Below are 19,692 nucleotides of genomic sequence, written 5' to 3'. Positions count from 1 at the left end.
ACCTGAAAGGCTTAGTGGGTAACACTACATCCTAGGTGTATCCTCAGTATTTTCAACTGTTGGAGTCAACTATTTCAACTGTTGCTGATGTGCCCTAATGTCTGTAGATGGCCCATAGGCCACCATTTGAAAATCTTGCTTTATGGCACGTATGTTCTGTGTTATTCTTGACAAATTCCACAACTGGGTTATTGATGATGTAGTTTAACATTACAGATTAACACATTTAACAGCCAACTGGTACCAACTCCGGCAATTCTTTTCCCTGACTGTTCTTTCTTTGTGCCCTGGCAAGTAGAGAGGTAGTGTGTTGGAGGAACTTCTCTGACTCAAGGAAAGAGATGCAGTGGTGTGTATGAGGGAATTCTAGCACATAGGTACTGCCTCTTCACCTGGGCTGGCATTTGTCTATGTAGAAGCAAAACGGGCTAGAGAGCTAACCTGGCATCAAAATTAGCAGTTCATTTGACAAACATTTGCTAAAGGACTGGGTAGCCATAGCAGCTCCAAATTTCTTATCGTTGAAGGCAAAATTGAGTTTTGTAGCCTTTAATTCACTTTGAAAGTAGATAATATAAACAGGAAAATTATTTTGCACAGTATGTGCCCACAAACAGACTTATTATGTAACGCCTGTCCCACTTTATTTCACACTGTCATAAACACATGGGTTCCAAGTACTGAGCTGTTTTGTTGGTAAAAATCTGGTGACAATCTAATAAAGGAGATCTACTACCTTGCACCAACAATTTTACAAATAAAAATACTTTGACTTATTGGTTGTAGTAGCACATGGTCTTTCATATGGAAGAATGAACAGCTAATAAAAACATGAAAAATGCAGTATGTTTTCTTACAATTGACCTAAATGAAGTCTGTCACAAACTGTATGCCTCTCAAGTCTTGCCTTATGCAAAGTGTATTACCCTGAACCTAAATTATTTTTTCTCATTTGTTTTGTAAAATTTCTACAAAAAAGCTAAAATTATAGGTTGTCACTATATCTTTTAGGAAGTGGTTTAAGAGATGTGATACTACAGTGAAATCCACAAAGAAGACTGTTTCTTCCACAATCACTTGCACATATATACAGTATTGGACCAAAGCATATTTGTCTCTTACCATTGCATTACATGTTCCAGAAGGAGTAAATCTCAGAATAAATAACAGAAAAGGACAGGGTATCCTTGAAACTGACACTTCACATTTTGACACTGATTCCTATTATATTTTATTTAAAATTCTCCTCTTTAAATAACTAAACACTGAGTTTAACTAGCTGTATTTAATAAGTAGAAAACATTATTGTATTAAATATGCATTCTTTGTGAAGCTGTAGAAGAGAAAAGACTTCTCGCCTTCAGAATTACAGCTGTTGACCAATACTTAGACAAAGGAACTGCATATTCTTTATTTTCTTCTTCACATTTCCTGTCTGCTATCGACACATGTTAGATAGCTGTGGCCCAAAAGCAGAGGCCCTAGTTTGACATTTTCCAAACTATTTGGGAGTTAAGGAATAACAGAGTACTCCCCATGTGAGGTTCTGGAATCTGATTCCTTCTTTGGTCTACTAGTTCCTGGATTTAGAAACATTCCAGGCATGCTACATAGTCCCTCTTATCTTGCAGGCGTTCAAAGAGGATGAGGCTTGAGAGATGGAAGGGCTGGAAATAAGAAGAAAAATGTAGGTGGGCCCTCATAACATTGATCCCTAGGGTATCTTTATTTTTTGAGGCAGACTATGTAAATAGGAGCATTCACAGTTGGAAATTCTGATGAACTGAAGTATATACTTAAACATTTTAGGCTTTCAGCTGCTAAATGTTGGATGGTACTTAGAGCTGTGGGTCATTATACATGTTTTTTGCTTGTTTCACAATAGAAACAGTATGAAGAAACTATGTGGCATACTGAGTCCCAAATAACCACACTTAGTAAATAATACACAAACATACAAGACATAGCTAGGGGCATGCTACTATTCTGATTGGTTTCTGACAGCTTCTCTAAACACAGAGGGTGTTATTAAAAGGTTCACAAGTAATTTAAAGAGATACCAATGTGTACCTTATACACTAAGAAATCAAATTGATGCTGCAGAAATCAAATCAATAAATAAAAAGAAATGTAAACTGAAAAAAGAAAGCATTCCATGGTGTTGTCCTGTATTTTTTTTCTGAGACTAACTAAAATGCAACGGTTGAAGGAATTTTTGTCAATAAGGATAACATTCTTAAACACCATAAATCACAATTGAGGGAGGTTCATACAGTAATGCTCAAATATCACTGAAGTGGTCAGAGATGTATCTAGTTTCAGCATTCTTTGAGGTTATTTACTGTATTTATGCTATAATTGTTAACCAAAAAAGTAATAAATAAATACATGCAAATGTCCCTCCAAACCAAAATCAAAACAATAAAAACCCTTAACATAAATGCAATAATGCTGTTTACACACACAGACATACACACATTATGAGTCTTTTATATCACTCACACAAAATGTAGATACTATTAGGTCCATGTTAAAGAGGCTATGATGTAACTGAGAATCCTGTTTATAGAATTAAGTTACTTATTTTACCACTTTCTGCATAGACATTAAATCTAATCCCTCTGGTGTTCACATAGAATAATCCCAAGTGCCTTTAAAGATAGAAGTGGTAGCCATTACTGTTAGGTGTTTCTTCATATTGCATGATTGAGTTCACCCTCAGTAAGTTTGCAGGGGACACCAAGTTGGATGGGAGTGTTGATCTGCTTGAGGACAGAAAGGCTCTTCAGAGGGACCTGGACAGGCTGGATCAATGGGCCAAGGCTAGATTGATGAGGTTTAACAAGGCCAAGTGCTGGGTCCCACACTTGGGCCACAACAACCCCAGGCAATGCCACAGGCTTGTGGCAGAGTGGCTGGAAAGCTACTCAGAGGGAAAGGATCTGAGGTTGTTCATCAACTGCCAGCTGAAATTGAGCCAGAAGTGTGCTCAGATGGCTAAGAAGGACAAGGGCATCCTGGCTTGGATAAGAAATAATGTGGCCAGCAGGACCAAGGAAGTGATTGTCCCCTTGTACTTGGTGCTGGTGAGGCCACATCTCTAATACTGTGTCCAGTTTTGGGCCCCCTCACTAAAGGAGGTGCTGGAGCTTGTCCAAGAAATGGGCAACGAAGCTGGTGAAGGATCTAGAGAATGAGTTTGATGAGGACTGGCTGAGGAAGCTGAGGCTATTCAGGCTGTAGAAAACGAGGCTGAGGGGAGACCTTATTGTTCTCTACAGCTACCTGAAAGGGGGTTGTAGTTACGTGTGGGTCAATTTCTCCTCCCAAGTAACAAGTGATAGGTCAAGACGAAATATTTCTCTGCCAAAAGGTTGTCAAGTATTGGAACAGGCTGCTCAGGGAGGTGGTGGAGTCACCATCTCTGTAGATATTTAAAAGATGTATAGATGGAGCACTTACAGATATGTTTTAGTGGTGGACATGGCAGTGCTGGATTAACATCTGGACTCAATGATCTTAAAGGTCTTTTCCAGCCTAAGTAATTCTCTGATTATACAATATATATCCTCAAATACAATATGACAGAACACTATTCTCTGTGTTTTTTTATATATGTGGGTACATATATATATGTATGTACATATACATACATTTATATATCTGCGTTTCTCATTGCAGATAATAGTGCAGTTTTGTTTTGGCTGCTTCATATTACATCTGACATTTTGCAATTGTGCAATTCAATGCTCTATGAAGTTGTGAAACAAAAGGATTCATTGCCTCAAAGCTAGAATGACCATTGATTAACAGATCAAACAGTACACATGTCTCTAACCACTGCATTCTGGAAGAAGAATTAGACACTGAGGATGGGACTGGCTACATTTTCTGATGTGTTGTGCCTACCTGGTAGAGGGATGGGGAGGCCTCTCTGTTCATATAATTGCAACCTTTGTTTCAGATCCTGCTGAACTTACTAGGGCAATAACCACACCTGGTGAGACAGGACAAAGAACTGAATTACGCATATAAAAGTGGCCCTTGCCCAGACACTTGAGAGACTCTCACCTGAAGACTCTCACCAGTGAGGAAAACTGTCCAAGACAACAAAAGACAAATGGGACACCACTGGATCCACAAGTAGTGAAACTCTTGCTTCTCTTTTTCTCCTCTCTCTCTCCCCTCTCTCTCTTCCTTTCTTTTCTTCTTCCCTTCAGACTATCTCTTTTCATAAGCCTTAATTAAGAATAAAAAACTCAGCCATTCTGTGCTATCTGACCTTATTTGTGTCTTAATCCAGCATAGGGAAAAAGGAACATGAACTCCTTGGCATGAATTAGGACACTACCTTAACCCCTTCCTGTGAATCAGGACCTTACATTAAATTGACCTCATGGACAGGATATTATCATGATGACTATACCAATCTTCCCATGAATCAAGACCTTACAGGTTTAAAAGTGAAAAGTGACAATTGTCAGGAACAATCATTCCTGATAATAAGCTTGATATTTCCTGCCTCGTGCATTATTGAAATCAGAGCTTTAACAATACGTCAGCACACACTGTTATAGCACTCTTACTAAAGACTTCCTCAGTTAGCAGAGGAGTGGAGTCATGGGAGAACTCCTGGCTAAGTTAGAGTCCAAGAAGCTTCCATATTGAACACCAAATATGAGAGATGTGCAACTGAGAGTAAAATGCATCCTGCCTAGAAGAAAATATTTCAGAGATGATGAACAATGTGATGCACTCCGATGCAGAAGGCAAATGTCAGAATCTCACATTCTTTTCCACATTTACTGACCACATGAGAGAACTGTCCAACATTTCAAAGAGTCAAAGGACAGATAATAAAAAAAATTATTTTAGTGAGAGCTTCACACTGATGACATTTCATCAAATCACTACACTATTACATTTGCACGTACTATAGTGTGGTCAATGCATCTTTTAATGTATCCTCAAATTTAGGGTGAAAGATGTTAAACACAGTCTATGAAACAAACACGGCACAATGGGTCACACACGGTTTATTTATAATGCAGATTCTTTGTGGGAACTTTAGCACAGTCTAAAATCGTCAGAAAGTCATAGCCTTGTTAAAGGCTTTTTTCAGGGAACTGATTGGAATTATGACTGAAGACTCCTGAGAAAACAGAAATGTTTAGGCATGGTTTATCAGCACCTCTTATGAAGGATGTATGCAGTGTAAATGTAGAACTTGTACTTGGAGGATATCCAAACATCACATTACTGATTTCTCTCCAAAGGGTGAATAATCAGTAAGGCCCCAGCTTCTGCTACATAGCAGCAAAGGGAACATATTTAACTCACACAATTTTTTCCAGCTGTGATTTATGAGAATGTTTGTAAATTAATATAGGCATTTCCTATGAAAGAAGAAACAAATCCTCCATTGTTTCAGCCCAATCCTCAGTTACACTAAAGATGTTTTATACTCCTTTGGCACTACTAGGATGTTAAAGAGAGCAAAGAATATCTGAGAATATCTCCTCCCTGGTCAGCTGCTTCTAGCATTAAGGGATTCAATTTGAATCCTTGATACAGAGCATTGGGACACAATAATGCTGTGCTTTTTGAGGAAAGTTCACTGCAAGAAAGAAGTCCTCCTACAAGTTTTACTTATTTGGTTATGTGCATCTGTTTTAATTTATTTGTCCTCTTCTGTAAAGCACTTGCCTAACATGCCTGTTCAGCATAGGTAGTCCTCTTTAAGCAATTCAAACAGCCCTCTCCTTTGCCTTTACCTTTTTTTTTTCCCCCCTGCAGATTCTCCAGTTGTTAAAATCAAGCAACAGTTTCCAAAAAGCCAAGTAGTTCAGTGCTCACTTCTCTTAGAATGAAGTAAACAATAGTTTTGCAGGTATAACATTTACATCGTGCTTCTTGTGGTCATTTCTGTGAGCTTGATTCTCCTTCCAATCAAGTCAATGCAAAATTCAGTACCAAGATCTGCAAAGCAGAACTGGTCCAAGAGTCATGAATATCTGTTGACTAACAAAGGAGTCTGGGGGCTGTTCTCTCCAATACTGGAGTAAGCACTGCAATTATCGGGGCAGCTTGTGGGAACCGCTACAAATCACATGTCTTCCTGTTCTCCATTCCAAAATGGAGAGAGCAAAATTTCCAGTGGAAATGTTTGAGCAATTAAATAAACATAGCAAGCATGGAGTAGTTAAACTTTAGGGCTGAGTATAAACATACTTGTTTGGTTCAAAATGTTTTAAGAATGAAAATGAGGAGCCCCAATTCTCCCTGCCCTGAAAAGGACTGTGTCTAATGTGAAAAATGTTTTCGAATCAGAGCAGAAAAAGTTGTGTCCTCTGGTTTTTTTTGCAATAGAATCATAGAATCATAGAATGGTAGGGGTTGGAAGGGATCCTTACAGGTCATCTAGTCCAACCCCCCTGCAGTAGCAGGTTCACCTAGATCAGGTCGCATAGGAACATGTCCAGGCAGGTCTTGAAGACCTCCAAGGAAGGAGACTCCACACCCTCCCTGGGCAGCCTGTGCCAGGCCTCCCTCATCCTCACAGTGAAATAATTTTTTCTTATGTTTAAGTGGAACTTTTTGTGTTCCAGCTTCACCCCATTACCCCTTGTCTTGTTGCTAGCTACTATAGAAAAAAGGGATGTCCCAACCTCCTGACACCCACCCTTCAGATATTTATAAATGTTAATAAGATCTCCTCTCAGTCTCCTCTAGACTAAACAGCCCCAGTTCCCGCAGCCTTTCCTCATATGAAAGATGTTCCAGTCCCCTGATCATCTTGGTGGCCCTGCGCTGGACTCTCTCCAGAAGTTCCCTGTCCTTGAGCTGAGGAGCCCAGAACTGGACACAGGACTCCAGAGTAGAGAGGGAGAAGAACCTCCCTTGACCTGCTGGCCATAGTCTTCTTGATGCATCCCAGGACGCCATTGGCCTTCTTGGCCATGAGGGCACATTGCTGGCTCATATTTAGCTTATTATCAATCAGGACTCCCAGGACTCTCTCTGCAGAGCTGCTCTTCAGCAGTTCCGTCCATTAGCATCATTGTCTCAAGAAGCACTGGTTTCAATTGGGTAGAAAATTCACTAAAAATGTAATATAAGAAATCCTCCGTGACCTCTTGTTTGATTCTGGCTCTGAGATTTCTTAAAACCAGCTTCTTTACAGAATCATTCTTTCTCTGGAAAAGGACCGTTTAGAGATATGTAAACCCAAACTGTCCTTTTATAAGTAAGTGTATGCATGTAAGTAAGTGTATGCACATAAAGAAGACTCTTCTCCAGATGTAGATCATAAATATTTGCTGAACATTTCAACTGTTCCTGGATAATTTATTTTATTAGCAGAGAATATAATCAAAACTGCTAGTTATCCTTAACACTGTTGGCTATAAGCTCGCTGTGTACTTACCTGTTTTAGAATACAAATTAATGTGTAGTTTTCCCTTTATTTCATATCTACTATATCTGAAACAGTTGCCTTGAATTTTCTCTCTAAATGTCTTTTTTGAGTGGGTCATCTACTTTTTAATTCTGGGATATGTTATAAAATCTTCTTTAAAAGTTTCCAATAATAATTCACACTTTTTTCTGCTCTTTTTCATGAGTTATTTAGCTTTTAATTATTTATAGCGTTTTTAAATGAAACAGGAAGACATGAAAAATATACTTAAGAAAGGTACTTATTATCCAACATAGTTTTTAATAAAAAAGACTCCTCTTTCAAACAACAACAATAAAAATTATAAGCAAAATAATTTGCTTATGAAATAAGATTTATTGCAGGTAAAGAATTGGTAGATGACAACAGTTAATGTTGAAAAACAAAGCAGAAAGTTGCCTAGTAGAGTTGACAAATCTTGTTAATCTGTTCTGTTTATTCTCTATTAATAAGCCTGGGATAAAAAGTAATGTGTCTACAACAAAGTTGGATATCTGGAGTATTGTGTCCAGTTCTAGGCTCCCCCATATGAGAAACAAGGAGACCAGAGCAGGTCCAGCAGATGTCAACAAAGATGATTAAGGGCTTGGAGCATCTGTCATATGTAGAAAGGGTTGAAAGAGTTGAGAGTATTCAATGTGGAAAAGAGAAAGCTCAGAGGGCTCTTATCAATCTGTACAAAATGCCTGATTGAGGGGAAGAGACAAGGTGGAAAGAACATGGAGCCAGACTCTTCCCAGAAAGGACAAGAGACAATGAGCATGAACCAGGAAATTCTATTTCAATATAAGAAAACAGTGTCTTACTCTGAGGGTAGCCAAATGCTAGAATAAGTTGTCCCAAGAGCTTGTGGAGTCTCTACCCTTGGAGATACTCCAAATACTACTGGACATGGTCTTGAGCATTGCACCAAGGTGACCATTGCTCAGGTTGAATTACACAATTTTGGAGTTCCTTCCAACCTCAACTGTTCTATGATTCTTTGAAACTAGAGGATGATGCTGGAATTAAAAAAAATAATCAGTCCATAAACACATTTACATCAGAAATTTAAATATTACAGTCCTTCAGAATGAGGAAATTCTGCACAAACTCTCCAACAGGAAAAAGTGGTTTAGAGGTTGAATGTGGTCAGTTTATTAAAAGAATTGGAAGACACAGTTTCCCACAACAGCTTTCAATAAGACTAATCCACTGAGAAGATAATTTCCAGTCTAAATTTCCAAAACTGGAGTTTTTAGAACATAAAGTATGTAAGGACAATTTAGACACCATGATCTAGCCACAATCAATTTGAATCAAGAGGCTGATTCCTGTAAAGGCCTGACAGTATTAGTGGCATTGGCAAGGACAGCTGACAGTTATTGATAAGTATACCAATAACATTTCAGTTTCAAGAAAATTCACTGTATGTTGTGCAAAACTGTTGTTACAATAAAGGTAAATTTATGTCAGTAAGACTTCACATTGTGAGAGCATTTCTAAGAACGTTACTTCCCATAATTTGAGGATGAAGAAGATAACTACAAGTTCCATAGCAGTGAATCATATATGTTTTCTGATTGCCATTTGAACATGTAGTATAATTTAAATACACGATCCTGAAGCTGAGGTATTTCAGACCACGAAATCAGCGTCAACATTGGCTGATGTTTAGATACTCTAGTCTTGGGAATGATAAATTATGTTTGATTATTCTGCTTTGCTAAGAAGGAACTGAACATTTTTTAATTTTAGATATTTCAACTCTAGCATGAAAACTGTGTAATGGAACATATTAGAATTCTCTTTTTTGCTAAAAACAATTTTGCTGCTAAGCAGAATGCAGGAGGGATGTACACATAACACTACAGACTACCATAGCATTCCATTCTGTAGGACTAAGAATTCAAATAAGGTACAGACTCCCACTTTCACTGACAACAGTTTCTTTCCATATAAGAGCAGGAAGCAGCCAACAACACTGTCTTCTCTTTCAGATCTCGGTGACTCATACATATACTACTCTTGTAAGTTAATGTTATACCTAAATGTGCACTCATTATTGGTAGTGAAGATTTATACAGTGTCTTTCATCAGCAGAGAGCTCATAATACTTTGTAAAGTGATTCTAAACACATATAAAAATGAAAGAGAAAGAAAAATATACTGCCACATTCAGATGGTAAATAGCAGCCATATAACACACAGGAAAAATGTAACATAGCATATAGGTCTAGTTGTCCAAAAAGGAAGAATGAATTAGAATTAAGGTCTTTTGCTATGATAGTAGTCCTGACTTAATAAAGTATATCCTATAATGAGAGTCTCAAACTTCACTTTAACCCTGGATCACCATGAATCCTCATAGTATTCTGTAAAAGGAAATAAACATCACTAGAGTTATGAAAAGAGGTTTTTATTCAGGAAAATTTGTTACTTGAACTACAATTTAGTAGACACTAGAACAGCTGTGCATGTTATTCCCTGGCTATGTGATGAATCCTTCAGAGCACTGAAACACTGTACAATACAATTATTATTACTACAATATCAGGACCTCATTCTGACACCATATGCAGAGCACAATAATTTAGGTAAAGAGGTTCTTGCGGGCATTATCCTGGGACATTTGTTCAATTCAAGTTAGAGACAGTGCGACCTGCTGAAGCAGCTGTGATGTTTAGTGAAGTGGAATCATTAATTCTTAATGGTCTTGGAAAGAAACTACAGAACCCAATAACTGTACTCAGTTTTTCTCTGAAATATGATGGACTAGACAAAAGTGGGGTCCACAGAATCACAGAATGGTAAGGGTTAGAAGGGACCTCTAGAAATCATCTAGTCCTGCCCCCCTGCTAAAGCAGGTTGACCTCATTCAGGTCACACAGCAATGCAACCGAGTAGGTTTGGAAACCGCCAGAGAAGGAGACTCTACACCCTCCCTGAGCAGCCTGTGTCAGGGCTCCTTCATGCTCATGAGAAAAAAGTTTCTACCCATGTGCAAGTGGAACTTCTTGTGTTCAAGCTTGTGCTTGTTACCCTTTGTCCTGTCACTAGTTCTCTTGATACCTCTGTTGATGCCACTGGTTCTGGTTGTCTAGTTCTCAGAACATACAGAGTACATAAAGAGCAGGCTAAGTTTCTTACCTTAGAGTTTATATCAGTTCAGTTCTAAGAAGAACGTCATTTAAGACTTAAACATCAATCAGTCTCCTTAACTTCTGAAGAAGACAGAAAATGACCCTGCAGTTCTGGGGAGATATCTAGTTACCCACCACCAAATTTTAGTAAGTTTCTGTAATAGAAAATAGCGCAAGACCAGAAATAGAAGTAGTATTAGAATTGCACTCATACTTCCTGAATTTAAAAAGTTGGCGTTTAGACCTTTTGCTTGCCTGCAGCTTTATAATACACAGAAATTGCTTGTTCAAAACCAATTGCTTTTACAAAACCAAGGAAAATCTGAATCCTAAAAGTTCAACTTATAGTCACACTAGCACTGCTTCTTCTTTCAGTAGCCTCAATATATTTTACAAAGGTGGATAAATATTATTACCTACACACATAGAGACTCAGAATTGATTCACTAAAAGATATGCTGTTTGGTTTGAGTTCGTTGCAAGTCAATCTCGCATTTAACTGAGGTGTTTGAGTTTGAGCACTGTCCTCAATCCTTGGTGCCCTCTACGGTCCGTGAGAGGAAACAGGCAGCTCAGAGGAGCTCCTCACATCACGGTGGGCTTGAATCTCTGTTCAGAGGCACCAATCTTTCTCCATTGCCTTTCTCCAATGTTCTCAGGAGATCCAAGTTCTGTGGAGATGCCTAGAATTTCCAGAATCAGCCCAGGCCTAGTGTCACAGTTGGTATATGATCCCATTATTCTCCGTTTCTGACCTGAACTGCCACACTAATCTACCTCTGAGAAAAGATCTGAGGATTGATAAAGTCGTATCAACAAAGAAGTTTTTCTCACCTTTCCTTTAATGTAATTCAATAAAATCCAGAAGCAGTTAATACTCATATCAGTTGTGACCACATCAAGATCTCTATTATTTGACTAACTTCCATTTGCATCTTCGACCTAAAACAGGAACAAATGAAGGATGGAATAAGGGCCTGACAGACTTGAGTTCTTGAATTATGTAATTTATTACAAGGGCAGGAAAAACAATATTATTACATAAATGAGTCTACACAGAGCACAGAAGCATTTGATAATTTCTAATTGAATGCTAGATATATATACACTTTTACATTCTATCACTTTTTTAAGATACAAAAGTGTGTAGCATGTTACTTGGCCTATGGGTCTTGCACAGTCCGAAGACATGCTCTGTTCTTCAAAATAAAATGTAGCAAAACAATGTATAAGAGTGGTTTGAAGTGAACGAAGTAGACCATCAATATTACTCATGATTTAGACTACTTTTGTCTTGGCTACTCAAACCTAGTTTTGTCGAAGGGTAGTCCAACTACAAATATATGGGGTTGTTCATGCCATTTACACAATAAGGATATACTGCAGATTCATTTAAACATTAACTGTCAATGTTCTTAAATCAAGATTTGTAGCAGAAAAAGAACACTTAATTCCCAGTGGTATGAAGGATTTTTGTTCACTCAAGTAAAGCTAAAAAAACCAAGAAAGTTTATGAGTTGGCACATACTGTGGATACATCATACATGGTCAAAAACCTGCAAATAAACATTTCATGGCTTAGACAGTTTACAGGTTGGAGAAAAAACCAAAACAAAACAATAATCAAGGTACTTTTCAAAACTCTTTGATGGCACAAAAATTCCACCTATATCTTCTAGAAACAAAGGCATCCATCAGGTGGAGTACAACATACCTGGGCCATCAATATGTATACATGAAGATTATTGGAGAACTCGTGGTGTATACAGGAAAAAATTATCTTCGAGGAATAGTCTATCCTCGGAATTTATAAATTATATACATTCCGCATGAAATATTTCACAGCTTGCTTATACAGAATGATTCTGCACCACTGACAAATATTAACACAGGTGAGCAAAATTAATGCATTTACTCAAAGCTTGTCATGACCACACACACTCAAACAGTCACACACTTTTCAGTCACTGATGCCCTTTAAGCAATACAAATATTCACAGAAAGAAAGCACATACAAAGGCAAAATGCCCTTAGGGCATTTGCTGTTATGCTGCAGAGAAAGGAACTCCTGAATTGATCAATTTAATATAAATGATAACTTTGAGACACACTGTAATTTTTGTTCACCTAGTGTGTGCATGCACACAGGTGTGTTTAAAGGAAGAAGGGAAGGCTTGGTGCAACACACAGAAAGGCAAATCTCAGACCCTGAATTTTCAGTATGAGAACACTAAAGGTTTTAACAGTGACTAAGTTGTACCAAAACTGGTGAGCATTTTTGCTGAGGTGAGTTCAGCAGTAATGCAGCAACCACAGCTCTGGCAGCAGCTATCACACAGCACAGCACATGTACTGCTGGGAACTGTGTGGTGTGCTGTGGTTACTCACTTAATGGCCGGTGGAGAGAGGTGCACTGCAGGCAGTCACCAAACAGCTTAAGGAGTCAGGCTGTGGTAGTTTAGCCCTGCCTGAGTGTCAGGTGACCACCAAGTCATTCTATCACTGCCCCTCCTCAACTGGACAGGGGAGAGAGAAATATAAGAAAGGGCTCATGAGTTCAGACAAGGATAGTGAGATCACTCAGGAATTACTGACATAGGCAAGATAGATTCAACTAAGATTCAACTTAGGGAGAAATTCCTTGATTTATTAATGAACAATCAAAGCAGAGTAGGGAAACAATGAGAAACAAAACCTGTCTCCCTCCTTCTTCCTGGGTTTCCTACCTCCTCCCCCTCAGCAGCACAGAGGTATGGAGAATGAAAGTTATGGTCAGCTCATTATAGATGGACTTTGCTGCTGCTTCTTCTCAAGTGCCTCCTCACACTTCCTACTGCTACACTGTGGGGTCCCTTCGCACAGGAGATAGTCCTCCACAAACTACTCCAGTGTGGGACTTTCCCATGGGCTACATACAGTTCTTCATGAACTGTTCAGCATGGGTCCTTCCCACAGGGTGCAGCTCTTCAGTCACTGACCCAATGTGGGCCACCCATGGGGGAAACAGCCCTTCAGGAACCAACTGTTCCATCATGAGTGTGCCACAAGGTTACAAGTCCTGCCAGCAAACTTACTCAGGCATAGGCTCCACCCTCCACAAGTCCACAGGTCCTGCCAGGAACTTGCTCCAGGGTGAGCTTCCCACAGAGTCACAGCCTCCTTCAGGCATCCACCCGCTTAGGCGTGGTGTCCTCAGAGGCTGCTTGTGCTTCCCAGTGGCCTCCATGGAACACAGAGGCAGGGCCTGCCTCACCATGGGCTGCACCATAGACTGTAGGGAAGCTCTGCTCCGTGCTTGGACACTTCTTCCCTGTCCTTCACTGACCTTGGTGCCTGCAGAAATGCTGTTCTCACATTCCCACTCCCTATTCTGCTGCAGCTCTTTGCCTCAGCACAGCGACTTTTTCCTCACGTTAAACACATTAATCACAGAGGCGTTACCTCCATCACTAATTGTCTCAGCCTTGGTCAGCGCTGGGTCCATCTTAGAGCCGACTGGCACTGGCCCTGTCACATACTGAGGAAGCTTCTGGCAGCTCTTTGTTTAAAGCAGCCACTCCTGTAGCCCCCTGCTACCAAATCCTGGCAACACAAACCCACTACGGGGTGCACTGTAGATAGTCACCGAATGGCCCACAGCGTGAGCTGGCTTACCTCACAAGGTTCAGGAGATCCGTGTCGAGCCAAAGTTCTGTGTGGGCTGCCTGCAAGACTGTACCCGCACCTCAGTAGCACTGTAATGGGAGAGAGCAAGGAGACTCTATGAGCAGGTGCCACCACCGCGCAGGGCGCCAGGTCCCACCTTAGCGGGTCACTCATCATTGCCAGGCTGCCGCTGGGTCCGAGCTCCGCTCTGCCACCCGCCCCAGCAGGGCAGTTTCACGGTGTGAACCGTCTTTCCGGGCACCTCCATAACTCTCTCTTCCAACACGCGCCCGTTTCCTCGCGGCCGGAGGACTGCGGATGCCGCCCGCCGGCGGCGGCGCTGTCCCGCGGCCGCGGATGGCGCCCGCCGGGCGGTGCCGGGCCGCTCTGGCTGCACTCTGTCCCCGCCGCCATGGGCGGGGCGGGCACCTCCTTCCTGTTTCCGCTCGGCATCCCGGCGCACCGCAGGGCCGTGGTAGGGGAGCGAGGGAAGGCGGGGCGGGACGGCGCAGCCCTGTCGCCATCCTCCGGCCGCGCCGCGCCGCCTGGGCCGGGCGGTGGCCAGTGCTACCGGGGCCGAACCGCGCAGCGCCCCTCGCCTCTTCCTCACGGGCTGTGTTGTTCTCTCCGCAGGGAGCTCGGCGCTACCCTTCGTTGCGCGGCAGCCCCGCGGGGGGGCCCGAGGCGGCGCTGGGCCGCCTCCGCAGGTGAGCGCAGCGCGCGGCCGGGGCGGCGCGGGTCGCGCGGCAGCTGTTGCGGGTCGGGGGTGCGAGGAGATGCGGGCGGCTGCGGCCCGCGGGGGTTGCGTGGGGGGCTCCGGCCGCTGCCTGGGGGGCTACGGGCCTCGCCAGCCCGTATGCGCGCGCGCGGCTGACCGGCTCGGCCGGCCCGGTGGCCACGGACTGTCAGAGCGGGCACCGTCGTGTACGCTGCCGACACAGTCTCTACCTCTTTTTGAATCTGCCCACTATTGTTAGTTGTGGTGGTTTAACCCTGGCCGGGTGGCACCAAGCCGTTCTATCACTTATCCTCCTAAATTGGAGGACAGGGGAGAAATATAACGAAAGAGCCAGTGAGTCGAGATAAGCACAGGGACAGCACTCGGTGATTACTGACATGAGCAAACCAGATTCAGCTTGGGGAGAAATTATTTGATTTTTTTAACGAACAATCAAAACAGAGTGGTGAAATGAGAAATAAAACCCGATTTTTAAAACACTTGCCCCCACCCCTCCTTCTTCCTGGGTTTCTACCTTCTCCCTCACAGCACCACTAGAGGATGGGGGTTACAGTCGGCTCATCACGTTGGGACTTTGCCGCTGCTTCCTTTTAGGGGGAGGCCTCCTCACACTTCCCACTGCTACAGTGTGAGGCTCCTCCCATGGGAAATAATCCTCCACAAATTTCTCCGAAGTGGGTCCTTCCCATGGGCTACAGTTCTTCACAAACTGCCCCAAAGTGGGTCTCATCTGCCAGGAAAACAGTCCCTCAGGAACAGACTGCATGAGTCCTCCATGGGGGTCACAAATCTTGACTGCAAACCTGTTCTGGCATAGGCTCCGCTCTCCACAGGTCCTGTCTGGAACTTGCTCCAGGGTGAGCTTCCCACAGGATCACAGCTTCCTTCAGGCATCTACCTGCTCTGGCATGGGGTTATCCTGGGCTGCTGGTGGATCTCTGCACCCCCGTGGCCTCCATGGACTGCAGAGGCAGGGCTTGCCTCACCGTGGGCTGTACCACAGGGTGCAGGGGGGTCAAGTGCCCAGTCACCTCCTCTTCCCCCTGCTTCTTCACTGACCTTGGTGTCTGCAGAGATGCTGTTCTCACATTCCCACTCCTTTCTGCAGTTTTGCCTCTGCAGCACAACTTCCCCTTCTCAAACATGTTAATCACAGAAGTGTTACCTCCATCACTAATTGTCTCAGCCTTGGTCAGTGTAGGGTCCATCTCAGAGCCTACGGGCACTGGCCCTGTCAGCTACAGGGGAAGCTTCAGGCAGGTCTTTGTTAAATAAAGCCATCTCTGTAGCCCGGCACTACTAAAACGTGGCCACACAAACCCACTGCACTAATTCATTCTCTAAAGCACTGCCCTGGATCACTCGCCTCTCTAGTACAACCTGTGGAAAGAGAAACCAATGGGGCTCCCCTTTCCTTCTATTTCAAAGAAGCACTGACTTAATTTTTTTTCCACACAGCAATTTTTTCTTCATCCAAAATGCCTCCTTGTTTTGTCAACAGTGTACTCTAATGTTGCATCAGTACTTTGAATTACACTTTTATGGACTATGCGCTACTTCTATTTTCTAGCCAAAATGAACTTGCTCTTCAGTAATGAAAGATGACTACTTAAAATAGAGTTTGCTGCCTATCTGTGCTTTTTTTTTTTTAATATTCAGATTTTTTTATTATTATTGTTCTGCAGGGTTTTCCCAATAAAAAAAGAGAAAAATGATTGATATTAAGGCTTGGGCTGAATACATCGTGGAGTGGGCTGCAAAGGACCCATACGGCTTTCTTACTACAGTGATCTTGGCCCTTACACCATTGTTTGTAATTAGTGCAGCGCTTTCATGGAAGCTTGCAAAAATGATTGAGGCCAGGGAGCGAGAGCAAAAGAAGAAACAGAAACGCCAAGAGAATATTGCAAAAGCCAAACGAACAAAGAAGGATTAAATGGGGAAAAAAAACCTTTGTGCAAAGAATCCACTTTTTAATTGAAACACTTGTACACTTTGTGTTGTAACTGTCCTTTGATACTTGATCCTGTTCTTGAAGTATGACATTTAATCCCTTCAATGTATTTTTTTCTGGTGAGATGATTTGTGTTAAAGTTTGCCTGTGACACTTGTTAGAGTCATTTAATCTATTACATGTGTTCTAGTGTGAGCTGCTTTTCTAAATCTGTATGTTAAATGAAAAAATTATTCTGCTGGGTGGCACTGGAGGTAGATTTTCCTTCCCCTTAGCTAAACTATGACTTGGTTGGACTTCATCTTAAGATCTTTTCCAACCAAAATGATTCTGTGACTTAACAAGTGTCTTAAAACTGTCAAAATATGGGGAAAATGTGAATGGTAAACTGGATTACAGAAAGGCAAGCATTTGCGTACCTTCATCAGAGCTGCAGGAGTTGATTGTTTCCTTTAAGGACCCTGTGATGTCCCTGCAATTCATTCAGCTGTGTGCCCACAGGGTCTGCTGCAGTGTCTTCAATGATGGGGCTTCTCTGCAAAAAGTGCTTTGGCTGCTTCTTAAACTACCAGCCATGAATAGTCTTTAAATTCAGCCCAAACTCTAGGGAACTGATTGCTTGCTCACTCTTAACCCACTCATACACCACTGCGTTGTTTGGTTTTCCCTGATGGCCTGAACACTTCACCTGTAACTAATTTATGTCACAAACTTTTTATGCCTCTAAGAAGAGCTGTGAATGGGGCAAGACCGATGGCCCAGGCAGCTCAGTCTTCTGTGTCCTGGTGACCTGGAGGTGGCCGTGGGAGAGAACAGGAGGGGCATGTGCATGCTGGTGACAGTAGTTCCTCCTTGCTACCTTCCTTGCTACCTTTGGAGTTTAGGTTGGATCTTTGTTGTTGATGCCCTTGAAACTGGTATCTTGCAGGCTGCAGAATGCTGGCATACTGGAAAAAGTCCCAAGGGGAGTTTGTGTTGTAAATATGCCAAAATTATTCAACCTTAATTCAAATTCATGTTTTTCTAACAGAAGTGATTACTTTTTCAAAACCTAGGTCTAAAGAGCTTGTGGCAGTAATTCCATTTTTAGACAGCATATTTCTAAATGCAGCAAAGTTCTGTTTTCTAGCAAGTAGTCCTTCATTATGTTTAAAAATAAAATAGCATTGTTCAAAGGAAGAGACCTATGCATTGTTGATTCCCTTTCAATTTTAAGTCAAAGCAAGTGTTGCTAAAATATGACGTCAGCATTTTATAAGTACATAGGATGAAGTTTCCACATTTTATATCCAGTATTGTCAAATGTGTATGTGTCCCACTTTTTGATACCTACATAGCTTAACACACTTCGAGGAGAACTGATGAAGGATGCTCTGCAAAAATAAATTTGATACTTTTTTTCAAAAACATTGTGTAGTCTTTATTTTGACTTTCAGTTCTCAAACATCATCTCTAAGCAAATAATCTGCACACTCTGTATCTAAACCATGAGCAAACCGATCTAATAATTTGAAGATGTTCCAGAATACACCAGAAATAATTTTTTTTTTTTTTTAATATTAATGACAGAACTTGTCCCAAACCCAGTGTTACTTTCCAGCAGCTTTAGCCAGTGCTTCTAACCTCTACTATGGCAGTTACAGATAGTTTAACTCAGTTTGATTTTATCCTGTGTTTACTGCAAATCAAATATTACTCAAATATGTGACTGTGTTCTTAAACCTAAGTTACAAGGCTGCCTCTAAGGTTAATACAGTGTGCAGTCAGTGTAGTGTCCACATCAATTCCTGTTAATGAAAGGAACTTTTTTTTTTGCCCCCTTGCCAGAGGAAAGCACACTTGTCACAACCAAGGGAATTTAAACTTTCCGAAGAGCTATCTTAAACTGACACCTACATTTGGGAAAATCTAGGTGTGCTGATTAATTAAAGTTTATTACATCTAATGCAATTTAAATGAGTTTTCAAGATAAAAAACAACTTAGGTTTCTTTAGGAAAACTGTTCTACTTATGATTTCAAGAGTAGTTGAAATGAAGAATAGTAACTGTTGAAAACAAACTTAGAAAGACATCCCATTTTTCACTGAAACTCAAACATTTTACAGTGGTTTATCACGATTAAACACATTGGAACAACTCTGCAAAATGAAACTGCTTTAATATTACTTCATTGCACTCTTGCCTATATATAACAGCTGTTTATGTTGTTTATCCATTAGCAATATCTCTACACTACAATTGTTTATTTGTTACCACTACTGCCACTGCCTGGTGGCATCCAAGAGCCTGGCTGAAAGGTATTTGCAGTGCTTGCTGGGTCTTGCGAAGGCTCATTCTTTCCGTAGTAAGGGGCAGATGCGTGGCCTTTCACACGGGTCTGGGCTGGGGCAGCAACAAGTCCCTCCTTGTATTCCTTGGCCTGAAGGAGCTTATCCTTTTCACATACTTCTTGGATTTTCTGTTTCATTTCTTGTCTATAATTTTCATTCTTAAGAATCTCCTAAGAACACAGTAGAAAGGTGATTAGATAAATCAGAAGTAAATGCAATGCACAGTGTTGGAATAAAGCATTTTTAAAAGCTGCCATTTTATTAATTTAATAATACAAATCTTCAGATATATAAGTAAAACAAAACTTCATGAAATTAACTGGTTTTCTAAATCTGCAATTTCAGCCCTAGAGTGTTCTTAATGTTTTGATCGTGTTGAAACAAAACTGCAGTGTGGTGTCCTACTTTCCCTATTCTGTTACTTCAAAAAGGAAAAGAAATACCGT

General features: G+C 41.3%; 2 protein-coding genes and 1 long non-coding RNA gene across 4 annotated transcripts in view; 1 reads left to right on the top strand and 2 right to left on the bottom strand.

The window, feature by feature from the left end:
• The window catches only part of LOC133628837 (uncharacterized), a 35,496-nt gene extending 20,918 nt beyond the window's left edge, over nt 1-14,578 (bottom strand). Inside the window, exons 1-2 of the long non-coding RNA XR_009820881.1 lie at nt 14,233-14,578; nt 11,413-11,520 (exon numbers count right to left, since the gene is read on the bottom strand). This is a non-coding gene — a long non-coding RNA (uncharacterized LOC133628837). The remainder of the gene's footprint in view (nt 1-11,412; nt 11,521-14,232) is intronic.
• A 58-nt stretch (nt 14,579-14,636) lies between these two features.
• On the top strand, nt 14,637-18,323 carry SMIM15 (small integral membrane protein 15). 2 transcript variants are annotated; one of them, XM_062018412.1, is made up of 3 exons: nt 14,637-14,698; nt 14,857-14,930; nt 16,648-18,323. In XM_062018412.1, exon 3 carries the CDS (start codon nt 16,674-16,676, stop codon nt 16,896-16,898), a length of 225 nt encoding a protein of 74 aa, XP_061874396.1. In that variant the 5' UTR covers nt 14,637-14,698; nt 14,857-14,930; nt 16,648-16,673; the 3' UTR covers nt 16,899-18,323. The 2 variants fall into 2 exon arrangements, with proteins under 2 accessions (XP_061874396.1, XP_061874395.1); XM_062018411.1 differs by having other exon boundaries at nt 14,678-14,930.
• The window catches only part of NDUFAF2 (NADH:ubiquinone oxidoreductase complex assembly factor 2), a 68,950-nt gene continuing 67,568 nt past the window's right edge, over nt 18,311-19,692 (bottom strand). Inside the window, exon 4 of the mRNA XM_062018410.1 lies at nt 18,311-19,416. Within this exon, the coding sequence (XP_061874394.1) occupies nt 19,159-19,416 (258 nt within the window). The 3' untranslated portion in view covers nt 18,311-19,158. The remainder of the gene's footprint in view (nt 19,417-19,692) is intronic.

This window comes from Colius striatus, chromosome Z (assembly GCF_028858725.1).
Source record: "Colius striatus isolate bColStr4 chromosome Z, bColStr4.1.hap1, whole genome shotgun sequence".
In the NCBI taxonomy this organism is placed as follows: domain Eukaryota; kingdom Metazoa; phylum Chordata; class Aves; order Coliiformes; family Coliidae; genus Colius; species Colius striatus.
Note: the sequence above shows the minus strand (reverse complement) of the source record. Positions and strands in the feature narration are given on the sequence as shown.